At 48.6% G+C, this 24,084-nt stretch overlaps 1 protein-coding gene across 1 annotated transcript in view; it reads left to right on the top strand.

Annotated features, from left to right (window-relative positions):
• NLRC5 (NLR family CARD domain containing 5) overlaps positions 1-24,084 on the top strand; it is a 118,202-nt gene that overhangs the window by 90,260 nt on the left and 3,858 nt on the right. Inside the window, exons 36-46 of the mRNA XM_075009053.1 lie at positions 112-195; positions 2,691-2,774; positions 6,515-6,598; positions 9,884-9,967; positions 11,151-11,234; positions 13,148-13,231; positions 15,237-15,320; positions 17,451-17,534; positions 22,088-22,171; positions 23,239-23,322; positions 23,869-23,952. Coding sequence (XP_074865154.1) covers positions 112-195; positions 2,691-2,774; positions 6,515-6,598; positions 9,884-9,967; positions 11,151-11,234; positions 13,148-13,231; positions 15,237-15,320; positions 17,451-17,534; positions 22,088-22,171; positions 23,239-23,322; positions 23,869-23,952 — 924 coding nt within the window. The remainder of the gene's footprint in view (positions 1-111; positions 196-2,690; positions 2,775-6,514; positions 6,599-9,883; positions 9,968-11,150; positions 11,235-13,147; positions 13,232-15,236; positions 15,321-17,450; positions 17,535-22,087; positions 22,172-23,238; positions 23,323-23,868; positions 23,953-24,084) is intronic.

Here is a 24,084-nt window from a genome sequence, read left to right as displayed (position 1 = left end):
CTTTCTGCCATTGGCTTATCTGGCTACCGCCCACCCCTCTGGGTTTAACCCTTTACAGGCATTCATTTATGACAGTGTCACTGAGAGAATGTGTTCTTTTTATCCTTGCAGCTGGTCTCACATTGATCTCAACAATGCTGAAGAAGCGACGCTACCCAGCATGCTTCTTCCTCTGCCAGCGCTGAGAAAGTTTGAGTATGTAATTATTTGAAGAGCTCGTTACTGCCCTAACTCATTTTCTCCCAACCTCACTACACCCGTGCAACTCTCTCATTCTGGACATTCTGGTGCAATCTGGCTGGCTAAATCCAAACATGTATTTTCAGGGCTCAGAGGAGTTTTGGGTCACAGAGAGCAGCCTGAACCATTCAGACCTCAATCAATGTTCAGCACCCAATTAAAACTCCATAGCTGGCCCCTGACTTTGTAAGGGCCCAAACTGCAGCCCCCTTGAGTGAGAAAACTGGAATCCAGGTGTGAACTTTCCAACTCTTGTGTCTCTGTATTTGGCCCGTTAACATGCCAGATGTTCTAGTATTTTGTGGATTGCTAGAAAGGGGCACTTTAGCATTTAGACATGCTGTAAGATCTCAGAGAAATTATTACTTTCTGGCCCCTTTCCCTAAGTAACAACATCTGCAGACACAGAGAGCCTGATTCTTATATATGTTGTGGCCACTTTATCCTGTTCTAGTCACGTAAAAGGGGCTTAAGGGTATAAATATAATCTAGTCTCACTTTACGGCCCCTTTTTACTCCCAGGCTACGTCTACACTAGCGCACTATGTTGAAGTAGCCTATTTCGAAGTAAGGACATCGAAATAGGCTACTTCGACGCATATCGTCTACACGTCCTCCAGGGCTGGTGCCGTCGATGTTCAACGTCGAAGTAGCAACGGGGAACATTGAAAGGAGCCGCCCCGGAAGGTAATGTGGAGCATCCACACACACAAGCGCTCCCCGTCGAAATAAGAGGCCAGCAAAGCCCCAAGCTGCTCCCTTAAAGGGCCCCTCCCAGACACACTTGCCCTGCACAGCACAAGATCCACAGAGCCGACAACGGCTTGCAGACCCTGTGCATGCAGCATGGACCCCCACCTGCAGCAGCAGTAGCCAGAAGCCCTGGGCTAAGGGCTGCTGCATGCGGTGACCATAGAGCCCCGCAGGGGCTGGACAGAGTGTCTCTCAACCCCTCAGCTGATGGCCGCCATGGAGGACCCCACTATTTCAAAGTAGCAGGACGCGGATCGTCTACACACACCCTACTTCTACGTTGAACGTCGAAGTAGGGTGCTATTCCCATCTTCGGATGGGAATAGCGATTTCGACATCTCACCACCTAACATCGATTTCAACGTCGAAATAGCACTTCGAAGTAGCTGGCTAGTGTAGACGCACCCCCAGAGTGGCAGAAGATGATCCTAGCTCAATGAAAATGGGCCTTTGCACAGTAAAATCTTTTGGAACTAATTCTCTGCTGGTGTTGGCAGAACCCACAGAGATTCTGAGTCTGTATGGATTCGGCACCCAACATTTTGGACTATCTAGTTTCCTGGGGTCTGTAAAATGGAGCTGGAAGTCTCACGAAAACTTACCCTTCTCATGTGTTCCGGCTCCTTGTGCTCCAAAAACTTAATCCTTACTTTCATGCAGCCCCCAAATTCTGAAAGGATTAAAGATTAACAGACCAAGAAATGAGTCCCAAGACCCGATGTCCATTTTTGGTTTTTAAAGACTCTATGGCATTTTTGCAAGAATATGAGTACAGGTTGAACCTCTCTCCTCTGACACCCTCGGGACCTGAGTGGTGCTGAACAAGAAAATTTGCCAGACCATGGGAGGTCAATATTGTCTAGCACATTACCAACACTTCACTGCTTACTGGGCTCTTAGAAGACATATAGGGGTAAATTATAGCTAAATAAGAGCACAGAACACTGAGAGCCAGGACTGGTGGCTGTATACAAACTTTAAGGGACCACAGGACCTTGGCCACACCCAAGGTAAGTGGTCTTCTGGCTAACTAAAATGATACCAGATTACAGAATTTGCTGGCTGAGAGAGTTCTGGATTAGAGAGGTTCAGCTTGTACAAGCTGTGGGACCCTGGCCAAGTACTTAATTACGTTCTATTGATCTAATTTCCCATCCTATGATTCTCTTTGGAAAGAGTCTGTCTTTTAAATATCAGATCCTAATCCTGTTAGTTTGGAGGAACCAATTAGTGATACTTCTAACTCCCCAGTTTTGCTTTATATTTATAAAAAACTTCTACGTTCCATCCCAGAAGCAGCTGTGCATCACTGGGGAGGGACATGATTCCTATATCCCTTGTTTTAGGGGGCTGCCTGGATGTGAGGGTGTCTCTTCAGTATGCGGAAGATCAGCCCGGTCAGGGTTGGTCTTCTGGGGTTTGACGTCATGCGCCAGTGGAGATGCACAAAATCAAACTATCAGAGGCCAGCAGTTGACCCCTGTACGCCTCAATCTTGCGAGGAGCAAGGGAGGTCGATGGGAGAGTTTCTCCCATCAACCTCCCTCTGTGAGGACGGACAGATCAGTCTGCTTCAGATAAGTCGATTCTAGCTATGCAGTTGCTGTGGCTGGAATTGAATATCTACAGTCGGCTTTAAAGTCTAGTGCAGACCTGACCTAAGTCCTTCTCCTTTGGTGCTGTTATTGGTTTTTCAGGCTGACGTGCAGCAGTGTTATGCCAGGCGGAATGGGATGCCTTGTTGCTGGGTTGCAGCAATGCCACACTGTCGAAGAGCTTAAGTAAGTGTGTTGTCCTGGTGCTGTTTAGAACCTGTTAGCCCAGCTGATATTTCAAGATTAAGCTGCAGTTACTGGTAAGCTGCGTGTCCGCGCAGATGGCTGGCAGACATCAGCTGGGGGAGCAGTGCTAATTCCTTCGTATTTGAACTAATGATGGGAGAACAGGCTTAGTAACGCGTGATTAGGGCAGGGAAAGCAGAGTCCTGTGTACAAGCTAATTAGCAGGAACACGTGAAATGGAACTATCAGGTCAACAGTCAACCCATCTACTCAATCTTGCCAGGAGTAAGGAAGGTCAACAAGGCAGTTTCTCCCTTTGACCTCCCTCAGTGAGGGCAGCCAGATAAGTCAATTGTAGATACATCGGTTCCAACTACGTATTTGCGATAGCTGGAATTGCATATCTATGATTGACTTTAAGGTCTAGTGTAGACCTGCCCTTACACACCTCTGTACAGCCACCATGGGACACCTGCCTCCTCCTCCTGTTTTGGAGTGCCAGCCATAGAAAGGCCCCCAGAGCAAAGGTCTAGCACTGGCAAAGACAATGGTCCTTACAAATGCGGAGAGAGAGGAGCTTAGTTTTTGATTCTGTGGCTGAAGTGATAAATCCAGAAAAAAATTGTGGGCATCTGTGACCTAGTTTTGTCATTTTTCTATTTTGCTTTTGTGTGTATAGGTATATCCCTTTTGGGGGGGGTGTTAAGTAAATTTAGCAAAATTTCTAAGCAAAATCTTGTTTTGAAATGAAGTCAATATATATATATATATATATATATATATATATATATATATATGGCTAAAATTCTTTGTTCAATTTGACCTAAATTCATAAGTAATATGGTAGATCCAAATTGCATTTCTGAGGTATAAACTATATAATAAAAATTTTCCTCAGCTGTTTTCACGACTGTTGCCACCTAAAGATCACAGCGTAAGTTACTTTATCATTTATATCACTGTGTACACGGTACCTTAGGCTATGGCTAGACTATTGTTGCTATTTCAGAATAAACATGTTTCCCAAAATAGCAATAGCACTATTTTGAGCATGGTATTCCACTTTCCCTACCCCTCAGCATGAGAGGGGTAGTGGAAACCTCAAAATAAGGTAACTCGAAATACCTTATGCAATTTGCATTGCGCAAATTGTGTAAGTTATTTCAAGTTACAGCCACAGTGTAGCTGTAGCCTTAGAGAATAGCATCCCTGCTCCAAAGATCTTACATGCTAAAAGTTGCAGAATTAGACTCATAGGGTTGGAAGTGACCTCAGGAGGTCATCAAGTCCAACCTCAAAGTAAAACCAATCCCAGTGAAGTCATCCCAATCAGGTCTTTGTCAAGCCAGGACTTAAAAACCTCCTGGGGCGGAGATTCCACCACCTCTCTAGGCAACGTGTTCCAATGCTTCACCACCCTACTAGTGAAATAACTTTTTCTAATATCCAACTTAGACCTCCCCCTACTGCATCTTGAGACCATTGCTCCTCATTCTGTCACCACAGAAAACAGCCTCTCTCCATCCTCTTTGTAATCCCTCTCCAGGTAGTTGAAAGCTGCTATCAAGTCCCACCCTTTCCCCCTCTCCCCTCCACTCTTCTCTTCTGTAGACTAAATAAGCCTAAATCCCTCAGCCTCTCCTCATAAATCATTTGCTCCAGCCCCCTCATTGTTAATGCTTGAGTGGTCTTATTTTGTTTGGTTCTCATACAGAATCCTGAAAAATCAATGCCTTTTATAATTAGAACAAGTAAAAGAAAATCATAAACATTTCTAAAACATTTTAATTCTAATGGATTTTAAAAGGGCAGACTTGTTTTCTTTGCCTAATCTTCCACAAATGTCTATATTACTTTTGATAAATCACTGTTTCTTGTATTCATTTTCATACATAAGAACATAAGAACGGCCATACTGGGTCAGACCAAAGGTCCATCCAGCCCAGTGTACTGTCTGCTGACAGTGGCCAATACCAGGTGCTCCAGAGGGAATGGACTGAACAGGTGGTGATCAAGTGGTCTCTCTCCTGCCATCCATCTTCAGCATCTGACAAACAGAGGCGAGGGACCTGGCTAATAGCCATTAATGGACCTAACCTCCATGAACGTATCTGGCTCTTTTTTAAACCCCGTTATAGTCCTGGCCTTCAGAGCCTCTTCTGGCGAGGAGTTCCGCAGGTTGACTGTACTCTGTGTGAAGAAGAACTTCCTTTTATATGTTTTAAACCTGCTGCCCACTAATTCCATTTGGTATCCACTAGTTCTTGTATTATGGGAACAAGTAAATAATGTTTCCTTGTTCACTTTCTCCACAGCACTCATAGTTTTATAGACCTCTATCATATCCCTCCTTAGTCTCCTCTTTTCTAAGCTAAAAAGGCCTAGTCTCTTTAATCTCTCTTCATGGGGACCCATTCCAATCCCCTCATCATTTCAGTTGCCCTTTCTTGAACCTTTTCTAATGCCAATACATCCTTTTTGTGATGAGGTGAATATAATGTATAATATATTGATTTTTCTGACATCCAAGTCATACAATAGATATAAAGCCTATACAAGTGTTACAAAGTCATATTTATAACCTGTATTGGTTACCTTCAAAAGAGACCTGTTCGTGGTTGGCCAGCCTTTAATAATTATCAGTGTGTTTATTTTGTTCAAATTCCAAAAATAGTAACCACATTTATAAAAACGGTGAGGTCCCTGAGATAAGGATGTCTGTCATTTTTCCATTGCCATATTTTTATTGGCTTCAGAAATTGATGATTTACTCAAACGAACATGTGCATTCTGGGGAGGGAGTGGGAATCCCACCATGTGACTAAACTATTCAGCCGGAATTGGGAATACGAAAAACAATCAATCGAACAAAACCAACTGTTGAAGAGCAACCAGAAGATGCAACTTTCTCATCATGAGTTTCCACTGAGAAATGAATGTATTGCAGGGTGGAGGGAATATTAAAATACTTTCATGATATCTTTGCCTTGGAAGGAAAAAAATAAAGAATTCTTATGGCTAGACCAGGGATTAGCAAGCCCCGGCACAGGTGCCAAGAATGGCACGCGAGCTGATTTTTGTTGGCACTCAAGGCAGGAGCTCAGCCCCACCCCTCCTCCCCCCAGTTCAGCTACCGCCCGCCCCCTGAAGGGCAAAGCTCTGCCTCTTCATTTATTTATTAATGGAGCTGTTGTAAGTAGGACTATAAGTGACTTCAAAAAGTATCACCGGCACTCGGACCATACGTAGAGGTCAAAAGGTCAAATTTCGGCACTCTGCCTTGGAAAGGTTGCTGCCCCTGAACTTAGAACATTTCTAAGCGCCTCTGTTAAAAACGACCCTGCAATTCTCAGCCTTTGGAATTGCTTGTGGTCTCAGAGGCAGCTCTCCCTTTTGCTGAGTCTCCTGGAAACAGTTTTGGCTGAAAAGGAGTGAAGAACTTGGCCCTCGTGCTGCGTGCGTGTGATTTCGGCACCTTTAGCAAAACGCCCATTGAGTTTGGTGGGGTGGACTCTGTAACACCAGAATGTCCCATGGCTGTCTCCTTGGCAACCACACGTTGTGCAGAGCTACAAAACATTTGTAAGACAGTTAGGAGGCTACTAACCAAGTAGTAACACCAGAATGACCAGGCTTCCACAGATACCTCGGCTCTGCCATTACCTCCCGTTGCTTTGAAGCTCCTGGCTCACACAGTGGTCTGAGCGATCCCTTTCGATCTGTGTCCCTTTGCCTCTTAGCCTCAGCTGCCTGGATCTTGATGACACGTCTGTTCTCCTGCTGGCGTCAGGACTTCACAAAATGCCTTTTCTGAAAAGACTCCTGTAAGTATGCCCGTGCTGGCGCTGAAGGGGCTGGGCTGTTACCAAGGCCATACAAACGCTAGCGAGAGAAGGGCGTTTTGTGATTCCTTCCCCGAGATTCCTCCAGAACTGCCCGGCTTTGCTCCTGCGTATTCTCTGGAGAGGGGAGCTGTAGCCCTAAGGAATCTGCCTGCGTTCCAGGAATCACTTACAGAAATGTACCAAAGCAGCAGAAATGTCGACTTTAAAGACTAACAAAATGATTGACTTGGTGATCAGCTTTCGTGGGGCAGACCCACTTCAGCAGATCAACCTCGTTTGCAATACAGACTGAAAGGAACGATTCCCCCATGAATTTGTCTGACCTTCTTTGAGACGGGCCGGATGTCATAGCAGCAAGGGGTCGGCTACTGCAGTCTAAATCCTTCCCCTGCTGTGAAACACTGCCTTGAGCCCACCCAAGGCTTTCTGTCCTGGGATGTGACAGGGTGGGGGTCTGTTAGAGGTACATCTTAGAGGGTTGCCAGCTCCAGGATGAGGAGAGGCCAAAACATCTCTATAAGAGTGTGAGAGGCAGGGCAGGGGTTAAACAGGGCCTGTGGGCCCAATCAGCCCCACCCCGGTTCACCTGCAGCCAGTGTCAGGCCTGGAGGAGTATAAAGGGAGGAAAGCCAGCCCAGTTTGGTGCAGACCAGCCAAGAGGCAGGAGCTGGTTCTGAGGTGGCAAGGCCTGGGCCAGAGCTGCCACCTGGTTGGCCGCCGGAGGGCACGGCCTCAGGACACCCCCCCAGGCACAAAGCGGGGAAGCCCCTCCCAGGGAGCCCCTCTCCTGCCAGAGGGGGAACCAGATTCTCAGGGCCACACCTCAAATTTATCCAGTAGACTCTCGGGTGGGGCTGAAGACCCACACCCCAGGCCCCAGGAAGGGCGTTTAGCCACTAGACCACACTGTCACCGGTGGGAACCATTCACAACCTCACTACAGTAAAGGGCTGCCCCTGTTCAAGGTGGGGCAGTGTCACTGTGGGGCTCAGTTCCTCCTTAGGTGGGCTGAGCAGACAAACAGTAGATAGGCGCCTCCGTAGTCTCCTTGCCCTAGAGCAGGGTGTGGCAGCAGTCGTGCAAACAAGCCAGCGTGGGGCTGGAGAGGGGGAAGGCTGCCACACCGTGGGGCAGGGAAAGGGGGCACAGGCCCCACCCACTCCACTGCGCCCCAGCCCGGGACCGCAACAGCAGCTGTCACTAGCTGCCAGTCAGTGGGAACCCAGGCTGCAACACACCGACATCGGTTCTGGCGGAGCGCCCCCCACCCCCCCCGGGCTACTTCCTACCTCCACCTCCAGAGTGGTCCAGGAGGCTGGGCAGGTTCCTGTCCTCTGGGTAGCAGGCAGACAGTGGGGCCAATGAGCCAGGCGGGTCAGGGCCTACCTGGTAGTGAACCTGCAGCAGGTGAGGGGGCGCAGGTAGATCTGGCCCTCTGGTAGTGGGCAAACAGCAAGCCTGGATGCGGCCGGCTGACTGGTCTGGCCAGTCTTCAAGTCTGGTGCAGGATGTTCGTCTCCTGCTCTCATGAGCCCGGCCGGGGCCCTCTGTTCGGCTCAGAGGCCGCCCTTTTAATGATCTCCACACCCTACTTGTGGTGCTTCATGCTTTACTTGTCCGTCTCGGGGGGGGGGCGGGGCAGGGGTGCTCTGGCTCCACCCACCAAGGCTTCTCGGAGGATTCCTCTGCTTCTGGGATGGGTAAAGCTGCAACACCTGGCTACAGGCTCGTATAAACACTAACATAAAGAGATCACTTACTTCGCTCAAAAGGTGCTGTACCATCCTGCAGTTCTGCAGTGGTACGCAATCGGCGGCTGCTGTATTTGCCCCCATTGCATCATCTGCGTAGTCGGGCGTCTCTGCCGGCACGGTGCTCGGACGTCCAGTCCGCTCCCCTTGATGTTAATCACTTTGGCCGCGTGCGTGGGCTCTCTTTGGACAACAGTGTCGACCCCGCAGCGAGCCGACACTGCAGACTGCGGAGAGCCCCCAACAGCCCCAAATCAAGCAAGGTACAAAGGCACTGGAGCCAGGTTTATTGTCGTTGATGTCTGGTCTCCAACACCCTCATGAGTCTCCAGTATGACTCAATAGTTTACGTTGGTATATACATATGCCGTGAAAATGGATGCGAGTCAGTTGACGGCAAGGGGGCTCCGTCATCCTCTAGGTCGCTCGACGCAGCTCCTGTTACACACACTTTTTTATACACAGGTATAAACAAGTTACGTATCCAGGTATAACCCCCTCATTGTAATGCACTGACACCCCTAACTTGGGGGATAATGGTGGTACCATCAAAACAACACTATCCATCATGCTGTCGTTATGACCTGTTCCTGACGGTGGGTGGGAATGTACCTGGTGCCAAGCTGCTATCTATGGGGAGGGTATGGGGAGTGCGTGGTACTAAGCAGGATGTGTTTATGAGTATCACTAAGTACCTGGCTCTGCGTGCTTTTAGGCCCTGTGACTTATCAGCTCTGTCTCTTGCTGCTTTCCTGTGGGCAGAATCTACCTAGCCCAGTTTTTGCTTTAACCTACTGTTGTTCAGGCTTGAGGCCTTTAGCTTTGCTGTACGTTAACAAAGCATGGACTGTTGTCCTCGGCCTTTAGCCTTGCACCAAGCCTCTCATTACTACAATCTGGTTTTGGTCGTCTCTACTTTTATTGATTTTACACGAACTAATGATGAAAAAACATTTTAAAAAAATAATTGAAATAAGTGTCCGTCCTCCTCTTCAAAGCACATACACCAAGAAGAGGAACCATGCAGGGGTCCATTTGCAATGCTACACACAGTAGATGCACGCATAAAAAATGATGTGCATCAAGTGAGCCCCCAAAACTCACATGTAAGTCCCTGCCAAATGTAGCCAAGATCAGAATTTCCCGTTTTGAGGAACACCGGGGTGCCTTTCCCTAGTGTGGCCATTGTGAGCTACAGTAGTGATTGCATTAGTGTTACATTGCAAGAGGTCGCAGAGTTGATCATTTCAGCAGTTCCTGTGGATGCATGCAGGCAGTTGAGAAGTTGATTGTGCATATTTTAACAAGCAGGGAAATGCACTGCATAGACTTTTTTTTCTTTTCTTGACTCCAAAACCAATGCACCACTTGCGTCGCATTTAAATCTTGCCTTCAGTGGGACTCGGATAGAACATAGGCCTTCTGCACAGAGGTTAATTTCATCCTCTATTCATAAAGCCCGTGCCACTGAATAACAACCTAACGTGGGATTTTTGTGAATGTTCTTTTTCAGCTTGAACAATAATCAGATTGGGAGTGAAGGCTGTGCCCACCTGGCAGAAGCTCTGAAGAATGCACCTCATATGGAAGAAATTAAGTGGGTTCCCCCTTTCTTGTAATCTCTGTGCTGCAATGGGGGTAGGGTACAGAGCTCAAGACAGAAGAATGTTCTTTTTAAGGTGCACTTAGGAATAAAGCAATGTGTATGGGGACTGTTAATGCTCAGGTATCTAGGCTACTTGATTGGAGATGGGACCAAACCAAAACTTCAGAGGCAAAATCTGAGCAACTGGGCAGCTGGTCCATGTAATGATAAATAATGGGTTCAACTGAAAGTCCAGCTTTGAACTTGACTGACTTTCACTTAAACCATTGTACTCTGTGGGGAGCAGAGGTATTCTACATATCTCCTCCACTTCACTCTGTCGCGGAGCAAACAGCTAGCTGACTCCAGGCGTACCCCAGTTGTTGTCCATCAATTGCAGTAGATCTTCTCCACGTTGTCCGAGGTCTTCCTCTTTCGCATTTCTCTGGCGGGTTCCACGTGAGAGCTTACCAGCCTCTGCTGGATGATGGTTTTCTGAGAGTGTGGCCTCGCCACCCACACTTTCGTCCCTTGATTTGAACCTCAACTGGTTCTTGTCCTGCTTTGTTCCAAAGAACACCCTAGGGATGTTAATGTTCAACTGGTTAACCAGTAAGCCTCACCCTAAACAGGAAGGGAGTTGCTCCATCTCCACACAGCCCACCGTGGGTCGGGGTGCGGGGGGCTGTAGCCCAACCAGAGCAGACCCAGTCGACAGCATCCATAGGCTCCTCCAGCCTGGCCATGTAGGTGCGGTCCACAGCAGCCATTCTCCTCCCAGGCCGCCCTCCCCCCTAGTGTAATTGATTAAATGTAACATTTAACCAGTTAACTAATTAAATGGAATTTTACATCCCTGACCAGTAGCTGCCTCTCAGAATTTCTGGACCAATACTCTGGATCCCAGAACGCCCAAGATCTGGAAAAGTCGAAGGCTTTATTTTTTGCTTGTTGCGGGAGGGTGTGTGTGTGTGTGTGTCTGTGTGTGTGTGTGTTCTTCATTGCAGCCAAGCCCTGCCTCTTCTGTAAACCAAGATGCTGCTAAAATAAGCATCTTTTTGCCTTTTGAACTTCACCCAGCATGAATAGCAAAGTAATTTTGGTCCTCCCCAGTCCAAGATGTTAAAAAAGACATTGTACTCAATGGGAAACCCAGTGTCTCCTTTCATCATGTGGCCATTTTTTCCCTTTAAAGTTTAAGCCATAACAAGATTGAACATGCCGGTGTGGGGAAAATAGCCACGCTCCTGCCAGGGATGCACAACCTGAAGAGAATCAAGTGAGTTGCTTTATATCTTGGGATTAAGTAGGCTTAGACTCAAGGTTAGACTCTGCACAGCCCCTATTCCTACATATCTATTTTGTAACAGGTGCAATTCCTCGTAGAATGAGGTTTGTCAAATTTGAAATAAGCCGCCCACTTTTCAAAGTTATTTCGAAATAGCAGTTGCATTGTATAGACACTTGCTGCTATTTCGAAATTACTTTGCTGTCTAGACACACCCTCTGCCAAGGTCACATCTGTAGTCAGGCGTCTTTACCAGACCAGTGCTTGGACGTCCAGTCTGCTCCGTTTGATGTCAATCACCTTGGCCATGTGTGTCTGCTCTCTTTGGACAGCAGTGTAGACTCTGCAGTTAGCTGACACTGCAGACCTCGGAGGGCCCCCAAGAACCACAAATCAAGTGAGGTATGATGGAATGGGAACCAGGTTTATTGTCAACAGCACGTGGGCTCCAACACCCTGATGAGTCTACGGTATGACTTGCCAGTTTACATTGTACATGCATATGCCGTGACAATGGATGTGACTCAGTTGACGGCAAGGGGGCTCTGTCAGACCCTGGGTCGCTCAACACAGTCCCTGTTACACACACTTTTATACACAGACATAAACAAGTTACATATCCAGGTACAACCCCCTCATTGTAATATATCGACATCCCCCAATGTAACTAGGTCTACCCCTTAACTTGGGGATAGAGGTGGTACCATCAAAACAACACCCTCCATCATGTTGTCATTACAATCTGTCCCTGAATTTAGGTTGGAACGTGCCTGGTGCGAAGCTGTTATCTAGGGGGAGGGTATGGGAGTTGCATGGTACTAAGCGGGATGTGTTTATGTGTATCATTGAGTGCCTGGTGCTGCGTGCTTTTAGGTGATTTTATGTGCTTTTAGGCCCTGTGGCTTCTCAGCCCTGTATCTTGCTGCATTCCTGTGAGCGGAATCTACCCAGCTCGCAGTTTTTGCTTTGAGAACAACAAGAAGTCCTGTGGCACCTTATAGACAAACAGATATTTTGGAGCATAAGCTTTTGTGGGCAAAGACCCACTTCACCAGATGCATGAGTGGGGGGTGGTGGTTTCAGAGGGGTATTTAAAGAGTGGGGTCCCAGTAAGAGGGAGGGCCAGAGCTGACAAGGTCTATTCAGCAAGGTGGAAATGGCCCAGTATCAACAGCACTTATCAACAGAGGAAAAAATGAGTCAGATCAGACAGGAGGATGAGAGCCTTTGTCCCTTTAGCCCCGTCTGATCTGACTTGTTTTTTCCTCTTTTGATAAGTACTGTTGATACTGGGCCATTTCCACCTTGCTGAATAGACCTTGTCAGCTCTGGCCCTCCCTCTTACTGGGACCCCACTCTTTAAATACCCCTCTGAAACCACCCCCCAACTCATGCATCTGATGGAGCAGGTCTTTGCCCACAAAAACTTATGCTCCAAAATATCTGTTAGTCTATAAGGTGCCACAAGACTTCTTGTTGTTCTCAAAGCTACAGACTAACACGGCTACCTTTCTGATACTGAGTTTTTGCTTTAACTCGCTGTCGTTCAGGCTTCAGGTGCTTTAGCCAGGCCTTGACCATTGTTTTGGGCCTTTAGCCTTATACCAAGCCTGATTGTCAGGCCCTCTCATCACTACAACATCCTCCTTGCTGGGCTAACCTAATGCATTAGAAAACTTTTCTCTTTCTATTTGAGAGCAAAGCCTGTGTGTCTCTCAATGAGCTCTGAGTTGGTCTGTGTGACTGGTAGCTCATTATTACAGTGTCCTGGGCTCCCTGTCATGCTGCTCGGTCATGAAACAATTGGTGGCTAAAGAACTATTCGTTTCACAGCTTAAATTTGTTGCTGGTGCATCCTGGCTCCTTTCACTGACAGATTTTGCTGGTTTCCATCTGTTTTTCAGCCTGTCGTCAAACAGCATTGGCCCAGCTGGAGGGGAGATGCTCGCCAAGGTTCTGGCTCACTGTAGACACGTTGAGGAGTTACTGTGAGTCCTGCATTCTCACTGGCCAGTGTCAAAGTTTCATAGCTTCACATCTGGTCTCCCCACTGGCGTTAGTGGCAAACAGCTTTGAGCTGTGCAGATTCTGCTAATGGAGTAGAGCCCAAGGCTGTGCCTTGTACAGAACAATAGATGGGAGGACAGAAACATGGGACACAGAGTGGCACATGTCTGCCAGATGTATATATCACCTAAGTGTAACCCCAGTAATACTGAGACCACTAACAAGGGAGAGTGAAGTCCTTGCTTTACAGCCTTATCTTAGCAGAAGCTGGCTTTTTGCTCATGTGCTAGAGCACAGGTCTTTAGCCCCGAAGGTCAGAGGTTCATTCCTCCTACCGACAACCCGAGTGTGTCAGCCTTACATAAGAAAAAAACAGGAACTCTGTGTAATTATTACTGTAATATAAAATGGACATTGGTGCTGATTTGAGGCTTTCTGGTAGCTGAGGACCATCACCTAATTCCCTATTAGTTTGCAGGAAAAAAATGTCCAGATCCCATGAAATGACAAAAAATCTTCAACCAGAATGGGAAATATATATTTCTATTGCTGTTGGATTGTTCAGTAGACCACCAAATTACACCTAGGTTGCATTCTTGAGCAACCCTGTGTAAGTCAAATTTTGTGCAACTTGGCAGAGCCTGGCTCTGGCGAGTGGAGGGGAGCTAGGAACCAGGCAGCAGCTGGCTCCCGGCTCCCCTCCATTACAGAGCCGGGAAACTGACCAAAGCAGGAGTCCTGGTCAGTTTCTTGGCTCCTGGTCAGTTTCTTCCCCACCACTTGCTGGAGTCAGGAAACTGACCAGGGCTACTGACCTGGTCAGTTTCCTCACTCCTGTCAGGGACTGCAGCTGAGAGCCTGACTCTGGGCTGCTGCCCCTGACAGGAACAGGGAGATTTCTCCTGTCAGTGGTGGTATCTGAGTCGACTGCTCCCCTTCACAGGAGCCAGGAAACTGACCAGTCCAGCAGCGCTGGTCAGTTTCCCCACCGCTCAGAGTTGCATTGGCCCAGATATGTGTAACTCGAGTGCCCATATCTCGGTGGTCTACTGGATAATCCATCCAGTTAACCTCCGGCTTATCAGCTATGGAATCAAGTCCTTGCATCAAAAATATAATTCCAGCCAAAGGTCCCAGTCATAGAGACCAATGGGCTCGCTGCACCTGCGCGTCGGTTGAGTCAATTGGACTCCACGTGGGTGCTGTGGCATACCACATCTGTGTCACATCCCCATCTAGTGGCTAGTGCAGACAGCAGAGAGCTGCCTACCGCTACGTAGAGCTGATGGAGCTTCTCCTTTAGTTCAAGTGGCAGAGGGCTGTTCTGTACTGCTGAAATCCTGAGCTCCTCCCCGGAAGTCTAGGGTTGAAGGGCGGGGTCCTAATCTCTCTGGTTACGTCTACACTAGAAATAGAAGTCGACCCCCGATACTCAATTTTAGCTAAATCAGTTGTGTTGCTGAAATTGATTTATCAGCGGTGGACTTCAGTGTCTGGCCGCATGGCAGAAGAAGCCTTTCGCCCTTTGGCTTACCTCATTTATCGCCTTTGGTAAGGATTACCAGGGCTCGACGGTGACCCTGGGAGCATCACTTTGGACATGCACGAAATGAAACCCCAAAGCTCAACACTGAGCAGGTCGATTTTCTGTTGTAGTGAGGCTGCAGCCTATGTCAGTAACGGGGAAATAACAAGTGTTTGAATTAAATAACCTAGCAGTTGTACCCATTAGTGGTAATTGCGGTGTAACCATAGGGTAATTACACCATGCTTTCATTTACTGTTTAATGGCTGGATTCAGAAACATAATTCTTATTTTCTGTCTATAACTGTATTCAGTCTTCAAAGGGTTAATTAAGACCATTTATGTTTGATCCTTAGCACGTGCGGTTCCTATTGACATTAACAAGAGACACCCAGATACTTGCTGGAGGGAGTGATTAGGCTCATTAGTTCATTGTACATGCTGCTTCGTGTGGTTTTCAGGTTAGCTAGGAACCACGTCGGAGACGAGACTGCAGCAACGCTCTCCCTCTCTTTGCCCGGCTTGCAGCGCTTGAAGATCCTTCAGTAAGTGCTCGCTTTCACTTCTGGCCTTACCATTCTCAGGGCCGGGCACCCTGGAAATACTGGGGCTGATTGGAGGAAGAGAGTGAAAAATGAAGCTGGGAAAGAATGAACGGCTGCATCCATCACCCAAGGGAACACATCTCAAAGGCATTAAGTGACCCAAGACTTATTAACTCCAGGTTTTCATTGCCTGTCCTAGGGGTGGCCAACCAGTTAGGGAAGAGGAGACGAGAAAGCAGTGGATAGACTGTAAAGAGCCACGTATTATATAGTTATTTATATTTATTTTTATATACAGAGAGAAAGAGAGAGAAATAAACATGGATCGATGTATAGATATATAAAATAAATATGTAATACATGCTCCAGTGTCCTCCCCGACTCCCAGAGCCAGGTGCCCCCAGCCTCCCTGCTCTAACCCAATGCCTCCCCGTAGAGCCAGACACCCTCAGCCTCCTTCTGCCCTGCTCTAATTTGACACCACCATCGCTGGTGCTTCCAGGCGCTTCTCCCACCAAGTAATGGGAGGCTTGTGCGGAGCAGCGGCCAGCACTCCCAGCATGCAGTTCTGTGGAGGAGCTGTGTTTAATGGCTCCAAGAGCTGCATGCAGCTCGAGACCCGTGAGTGGACCACCTTGATCTAGCCACTTCCCGTGCGTCCGGACGGAGTCTGATTATTATTTGTTGCCTTAGATCTTCCCAGAAGCATCATTCCACCATAAAATCGTTTCCTCGTGCCCACTGGGCTCAGTAATACCTGGTGGCAGTCGCTTCCACAGAGGAATTAGGTCGGTCAATCTTCCGGGGAGTGAAGACACATCCTTAGCCCAAACTCCCCGCTTACCGTGGCTAAAGTTGACTGTGCCATGCCATGCAGCTTTGAATTAATTCCCTGATGGTGCTGCTTCTTGTGGCGACTGGTAGGATCTTTATCAGAGAAGCAGCCGTGTTAATCTGTATCTTTGAGAACGACAAGAAGTCCTGTGGCACCTTGTAGGTTAACAGATATTTTGGAGCATAAGCTTTCATGGGCAAAGACCTGCATGAAAGCTTATGCTCCAAAATATCTGTTAACCTACAAGGTGCCACAGGACTTCTTGTTGTTCTGGTAGGATCTTTGTCTGTCCTTTCTTAGCACAGAGCTAAATCTTTCTGTGTACGTACAGCTGCTTTGTGAATGAGCACAGCGTGTGAAAAGTGGGGGGGCGGGAGAGAACGGCTGAAATTCTAGCCCCGTTTAAGCAAAATGGGAGGTTTGTTTTGCCTTCAGTGAGGGGACCCCCTGGTGGGGGTTGGTTCAAATCCCGAATTCTTTGCTGCCTTCCGATTGCTGCTGTTCCACAGGTTTGTGGCTTATTCGCAGGGTCTCAATGTTCTCCTTTGGTGACAGGGTCAGGCCAGAGGGCTAGCTTAGAAGTTGGGAGGGCAACATTAAACGAGCAGAGATGGAGACGGCTGGCAAATCGGCTGGGGGAGACTACGGGGCAGAGAGGACCTGGGGAAGCAGCCAAGAAGGGGCTGCTGTAAATCAGTTAGGGCCAGCTGAGCTCGCCTGAGGCTGCCATGGAACCCTTTAAAAAGCCCCTGCCCCCCCCCGCCCCCGCTGGGAGAAAGGGACGAAAGAGGAAGGGGAGGTTGGAGTGAGGTGAGAACAGAGAAGGGGAGAGAGAGAGAGAGTTAGAAAGCTGATGAGAAGAACACCAGCATTGCCAGAGACAGCCGGGGGAGGTGAAGAGTTCCCACAGGGAGTGTCTGGGCTCCTCTCCCTGCAGGTGACCACCAGGGCCAGCAGGAGGCCGGGGAGAAATGCTTATCCAGCCCAGTCAGACTAGGGGACCCCCATCCCAGCTCCCATCAGCCCAGGGGCATAAGTCCAAGCTGCATCTAGGGCCGGTGGGGCCCAGACAACAATGCCCAGATTCCGTGTGGGACTGTGAGCAGAGCAAGGGGCTGGGCCCAGGAGTGAAGCTGACCCTGTCGCACTTTGCAAAGAAGGCTGCGAAGGTCAAAGATGAGGGTTCTGACTGCCCACAGGTGTCACTTCCAGAGATGCAGAGGAATATAAGAGAATGTGTTACAGTGGTGGCGACTTTTCTGAAAAGTTTGTGCCTGAATTTCTTCTCTCACCAGCCTGCAGTCCAATAACGTTGGATCACTTGGAGGAACACAGTTGGCCCAAGCCCTGGTTGAGTGCCGGCAGCTAGCAGAGATAAGGTAGGTGCTGTTGGGAATTAACAGGCACCTGTAAAACAGGCCTTGCTGGACCTCGGCCTGGCATCTGTTTTAAATCTTAGCTCACATGTAAAACGAAGTGTACAAAGAGTAACAGTCAGTTACATGTAGAATTGGCAGGATTTACTGTGATGCAGGGTGAAATCCTGGCCCCCACAGAACTCCATGGCAAAATTCCCTGTAATTTCGCTGGGGACTGGATTTTATCTCTGGAGTTAAGTCCCAGTGCAAATCCATAGAGCGTTTAGGGGTTTGGACCAGGTGCCACGTGAAGAAAGATTAAAAAGACTGAGACTTTTTAGCTTAGGAGAATGGAGACTAAGGGGTGATATGATACAGGTTTATAAAATCATGTCTGGTGTGGAAAAAGTGAATAAGGAAAAGATATTTACTTGTTCCCACAAGAACTTGGGGTTGGTCACCCAAGGAAATTAATGAGTAGCAAGTTTAAGGCTACGTCTACACGTGAAGCCTACATCGAAGTAGCCTATTTCGATGTGGCGACATCGAAATAGGCTATTTCGATGAATAACGTCTACACGTCCTCCAGGGCTGGCAACGTCGATGTTCAACATTGACGTTGCACAGCACCACATCGAAATAGGCGCTGCGAGGGAACGTCTACACGCCACAGTAGCACACATCGAAATAAGGGTGTCAGGCACAGCTGCAGACAGGGTCACAGGGCGGACTCAACAGCAAGCCGCTCCCTTAAAGGGCCCCTCCCAGACACACTTGCACTAAACAGCACAAGATACACAGAGCCGACAACGAGTTGCATGAATCCCCCGCTGCCCTGGGCTTAGCCCTGGGCTAAGGGCTGCTGCACACGGTGACCATAGAGCCCCGCACGGGCTGGAGAGAGAGCGTCTCTCAACCCCCCAGCTGATGGCTGCCATGGAGGACCCCACAATTTCGACGTTGCGGGACGCGGATCGTCTACACGGTGCCTACTTCGATGTTGAACGTCGAAGTAGGGCGCTATTCCGATCCCCACATGAGGTTAGCGACTTCAACGTCTCTCCGCCTAACGTCGAAGTTAACTTCGAAATAGCGCCCGACGCGTGTAGCCGCGACGGGCGCTATTTTGAAGTTAGTGCCGCTACTTCGAAGTAGCGTGCACATGTAGACACAGCTTAAAACTAACAAAAGGAAGTTCTTCTTCACACAGTGCCCGGTCGGCCTGTGGAACTCCTCGTCGCAGGAGGTTGTGAAGACCAGGTCTTTGGCAGGGTTCAAAAAAGAACGAGATACGTTCATGGAGGTTAGGTCCCTCAATGGCTATTAGCCAGGGTGGGTAGGAATGGTGTCCCTGCCTCTGTTTGTCACTTAATCACTTGATGATTCCCTGTTCTGTTCACTCAGGCATTGGCCCCTGTCAGAAGACAGGAGACTGGGCTAGATGGACCTTTGGCCTGACCCAGTGTGGCTGTTCGTACGTTCTTTCAGGGAGCCCTTCCCTCTGCATTCCCTCTGTGTGACATCACTATCAGGATAGTGCTCCCTTAGCATCACCATCAGTCAGGCTAGGTCCAAAAGTGGGGTGCTGTGTCTGGCAGTCCCAAGACGGGGGGAAGGTGTAGCCCTCCCAATAGTCATATGGGAAATGGAACAGCTTTGTGCTTTCTTTCTTCATGATAAATGACTCCTTCTGCAACACTGGGTCATGATTCTTTACATCTGAGGAAAACGATTTCCCAAAATAAAACTGAGGACACCCCATTTGAGGCACATTAAATTGCCTAGAAGTTGTTTATTCCACCAGCCGCCTCTTTAGGTTAAATGACAGCAGGTGGAAATGCCTGGTGAGTGTGAAGATCTAGTGAATGCCCCAGGAGACACTTCAAGATGTCAGTGCTGTCTTCAACCTTCCAAAGAGTTAGAATAAGCTTCGATTCAGCCACAGTGACACCAGTTAGACTCAGTCATATGACTTAGTCTTTTCCCAGATGTGTTTTACAAAACCATATTTCTCTATCTTAGGTACTGACATGACCCCACATTATTCTGTATCAGAGCATCTCTCCGTTGTTAATGAATTTACTCTTGCATCACACTCAGAACTGGAGGGGACCTCAGGAGGTCATCAAGCCCAATTCCCTGCCCAAAGCAGGACCAAGCCCAACTAAATCATCTCAGCTAGGACCTTGTCAAGATGGTACTTAAAGATCTGTAGGGAAGGAGATTCCACCACCTGTGTAGGTGACCCATTCCAGTGCTTCACCACCAACCCAGTGAAACAGTTTTTCCTAATATCCGGCCTAGACTTCCCGCCACCACAGCTTGAGACCATTGCTCCTGCCATCTTTCACCACTGAGAACAGCCTCTCTCCATCCTCTTTGGAACCACACTTCAGGTAGTTGCAGGCTGGTATCTAATCCCCCCACACTCTTCTCTTCTGTAGCCTAAATGATCCCCAATCCCGCAGCCTCTCTTCATAATTCATGTACTCTAGCCCCCTAATAATTTTTCCCCCCCACTGGACGCTCTTCCGGTGCGGCCACATCCTTTCTGTGATGGGGGACCAGCATTGGACACAATATTCCAGATGTGGCCTCACCAGTGCCCAATAAAGGGGAATAATCACTTCCCTAGATCTGCTGTTAATGGTCCTACTAATGCACTCTAGTATTCCATTAGCCTTCTTGGCTATGAGGGCACAGTATTGGCTCTTATCCCCCCTTCTCATCCACTGTAATCCCCAGGTCCTTTTCTGCAGAACTGCTGCTTAGCCAGTCGGTGTCCAGCCTGTAACAATGCTTGGGATTCCTCTGTCCCAAGTGCAGGACTCTGCACTTGTCCTTGTTGAACCTCATCAATTTTTTTTTTGCCCCAATCCCCCAATTTGTCTAGGTCACTCTGGACCCTATCCCTGCCCTCCAGTATACCTACCTGTCCCACTAGCTTAATGTCAACTGCAACCGTGCTGAGGGTGCAATCCATCCCCTCATCCAGGTCATTAATAAAAATGTTGAGCAAAAGCCCCAGAACTGACCGTTTGGGGTATTCTGCTTGATCCTGGCTGCCAACCAGACATAGAGCCATTGATCACTACCTGTTGAGCCCTACAATGCAGCCAGCTTTCTGTCCACCCTATCCAACCCATACTTCTTTAACTTGCTGACAAGCATACTGTGGGAGACCATATCAAAAGATTTGCTGAAGGCAAGGCATATTATGTCTACCACCTTCCCCGTACACACAGAGTCGATTACCTCATCATAGAAATCAGTCAGGTTGGCCAGGCATGACTTGCCCTTGCTACGTAGAAACCTTACTTGTTCCCTTTGATATCCCTAGCTAGCTGCAAGTCCATTTGTGCTTTGGCCTTCCTCTGTACACCCCCTTCATGCTTAAGCAATATATTTAGACTCTTCCCTAGTCATCTGTCCAAGTTTCCACGTCTTGGAAGCTTCCTTTTTGCATTTAAACTCATCAGAGGTTTCTCTGTTGAGCCAGGCTGGTTGCCTACCATATTTGCTTTTTAATGTGCATCGGGATAGTGCATTCCTGTGCCTTTAGTAACACTTCTTTAAAATACAGACAACTTTCCCGGACCCCTTTCCCTCTCATGTTAGCATCCCAGGGGACCCTGCCCAGACATTCCCTGAGGGAGTCAAAGTCCACTTTTCTGAAGTTCGTGGTCTGTATTTTGCTGCTCTCCTTTCTTTCTTTCTTTGGTCAAGATCCTGAACTTGACCATCTCATGATCACTACTGCCCAGGTTGTCACCCACATCTATTTCCCCAACCAATCCTTGTGAGAGAGGGCAGAGTTATTGTCCCCATTGTACAGATACTATGGTTCAGATGGGTGGTTGTACAATCTCCATCACTAGAGATATTTAAGAATAGGTTGGATAAATGTCTGTCAGGGATGATATAGATCAGGGATCAGCAACCCCTGGCCGGGGTGCCAACAGTGACATGGGAGCAGATTTTCATCAGCACGTGAGACGGGAGGTCAGTCACACCCCTCCAGCCCCATGCAGCTTGGTCAAATCCATACCGCCTATGGGATTAACAAAAGACCAGCTGATGCTACCAACCACAGCCTAAATGGCAAAGCTCTGCATTTTCATTTCTTAACGAAGCTGTTGTAAGTAGGACGATAGGTGACTTTAAAAAGTCCCACTGGCACTTGGACTGTTCATGGAGATCAAAACGTCAGACTTCAGCACACGCCCCCCACAAAACGGTTGCTGACCCCTGATGTAGATAGATGGTGCCTGGTGTTGCCGTGAGGGCAGGGAGGTGAACTAGATGATCTCTTGAGGTCCTTTCCAGTTCTAGTGTTCTATGATAGGTAACTAAGGACAGGGAGCTTAAGTGATGTGCTTATGTGGCAGAGCCAGGAATTGCCCTTCGCAGACCTGAGCAACCAGTAACCATCCTTCCTCTTCTCAAGCCTTTCCTCGGCATCGGTGCTGGGTGAGGAGGAATGGGCTTGCTTACGGCCAGAGTTAGCAGCCTGGTAACGCTTCTGTGAACCCAGCTTCTTACAGCTCCTTGGTGCATTCTGCTTGTCCTTGCAGTTTGTCAGAGAACAGCTTGGGCGAAGGTGCCATCTGCACCCTGTCAGAAGGGCTTCCACGGTTCACCGGGCTGCAGAAGATTGAGTAAGTTGGAATACGTTAGGGGCAGCGGTTCTGTCATTCCCAGGGCACGACTGCAGCAGTGAGCAGCCAACGGAGCTTGAGTCCCAGCTGGTGGTGTCATCAGCAGAGCGACACTGAAGCCAGCTTGGGAGCTGGTCCAGCAGGTGTGGTCTGTGGCTGCTCTAATGTACCCAGTGGGGAGAAGTGGCCTCAGGCAGCCCCGTGGATTGAGGGAGCACATTGGTGGTATATGGGTGCAGAGGGAGGTACCGAGAGCCATTGAACCAAGCTGTTAACCCTGAATATGTGGAAACCACTTCAAACCAGGGGGTGCTGGTGCCCCCCTCACCAGTTCCAGCATCTCTGGGTACTACCTACTCCTCAGTCAGACCCTAAAGTAGAGCCTCTGCGGGTGTGTCTACACTGTGTTTCACAGCCCGTGGTCACGCGTCTCAGAGCCCAGGTCTACAGACTCAGGCTATGTCTGCACTACCCTGGAAGATTGACCCACTCTGGGTCGATCCTCCAGGGGTCAATGTCGTGAGACTGGCAGGTCCATTGTGCGCATTCCTATCAGGGTTGGCATCGACTCCTGTGCTCCTCGCGAGGCGTGAGGAGTAAGGGAGGTCGACAGGAAAAGAAACTCCCCCATCACCCTCTTCAGCGAGGACGGCCGGGTAAGTCAATTGCAGATACATCGATTCTAGCTACGCAGTTGCCGTAGCTAGAATTGAGTATCTGCAATCGACTTACGCTCCCTAGCATAGACGTAGCCTCAGGCTCATGCTGTGGGTCTGAAGCCAGCTGTGCAGGGGCTCCGTCTGGAGCTTGGGCTCTGAAGCCTAAGGAGTGGGGTAGGGTGTACAACTCTTGCCACAGTGTCCTGATAGCTGTTTTCAGGGCAGCCACACGAGCTGGTGCCTGTAGAACTGGGCTCAGAGATGCACTGCTGCGGTTGGAAAAACGTGACATAGAGGCGCCGTGTTCCCAAGGGGATTCCAGACAGGCTGACTGTGTCACTGATGTTTCCTGGCTGGCTGTGCGGGCCAGCTAGTCCATTTGTGTTGGCAAATCTTGCTTCCCTTTAGGCTGAAACTCTGCGGGATCAGCGATGGTGTTTCCAAACAGCTTGCCCTTGGCTTCAGCCGTTGTCCTGTCATCGAAGAGATCGTGTGAGTCCAGGGCGTGGGTATATATCACATTGGTGCCCCAACGTACTTTTCACACTATTTAGCACCTGCCTGTTTTTTGGTTACCATGCAGAGTCATTCCTGCCTAGCTATCGTGTTAGTTTCTTGCACGCTGAATGGAAGTTGCTGGACAGTGGAAATTAAATGCAAACCTTCCCCTTTGAGTTACACCTCTTACAGTTTGTACCATGGAATCTCAGTTGAGAGAGAGCGAAGCAAATTACTGGTCCTGATGCTCTGCTGCCCTGTTCCTTGAATTTGCAAGGGATGTGCAAAATGGAACGGTCGGGTTGACCGTCGACCCCTGTCCTCCTCAGTCTCGTGAGGAGTAAGGGAGTTTCTCCCATCAACCTCCCTCTGGGAAGAAGGGAACTGGACTTGATGACTCTCAAGGTCCCTTCCAGTTCGAGTGTTCTATGATTGATTCTAAGACGGAGAGTGCACCAAAGTGCCCCTGCTGTGTTGTGGGGGTTTTCACTTTCATTTGTCTCCGGTGACTAACCCGCTGATGTTTCTTGTTTTATGTAGACTGTCGTGGAACAGCCTTGGTGATGAAGGTGCCCTACAGCTGGCTGCTGTTCTCCCAGGAATGGCAAGACTAAGGATGCTAGAGTGAGTATAGTGTAGCGTATCAAGAATGTCTCCAGGGGAATTTCCATGTATGGAATCACCAACCCTTCTTGAATAGAAGACATTTGTTAAAAGAAATAGCTACAAACTGTAAACGCAAGAAAAGAGACTTCC

Source organism: Carettochelys insculpta, chromosome 14, assembly GCF_033958435.1.
Source record: "Carettochelys insculpta isolate YL-2023 chromosome 14, ASM3395843v1, whole genome shotgun sequence".
Taxonomy (NCBI): domain Eukaryota; kingdom Metazoa; phylum Chordata; order Testudines; family Carettochelyidae; genus Carettochelys; species Carettochelys insculpta.
This window is presented reverse-complemented; position numbering and strand designations above follow the sequence as displayed.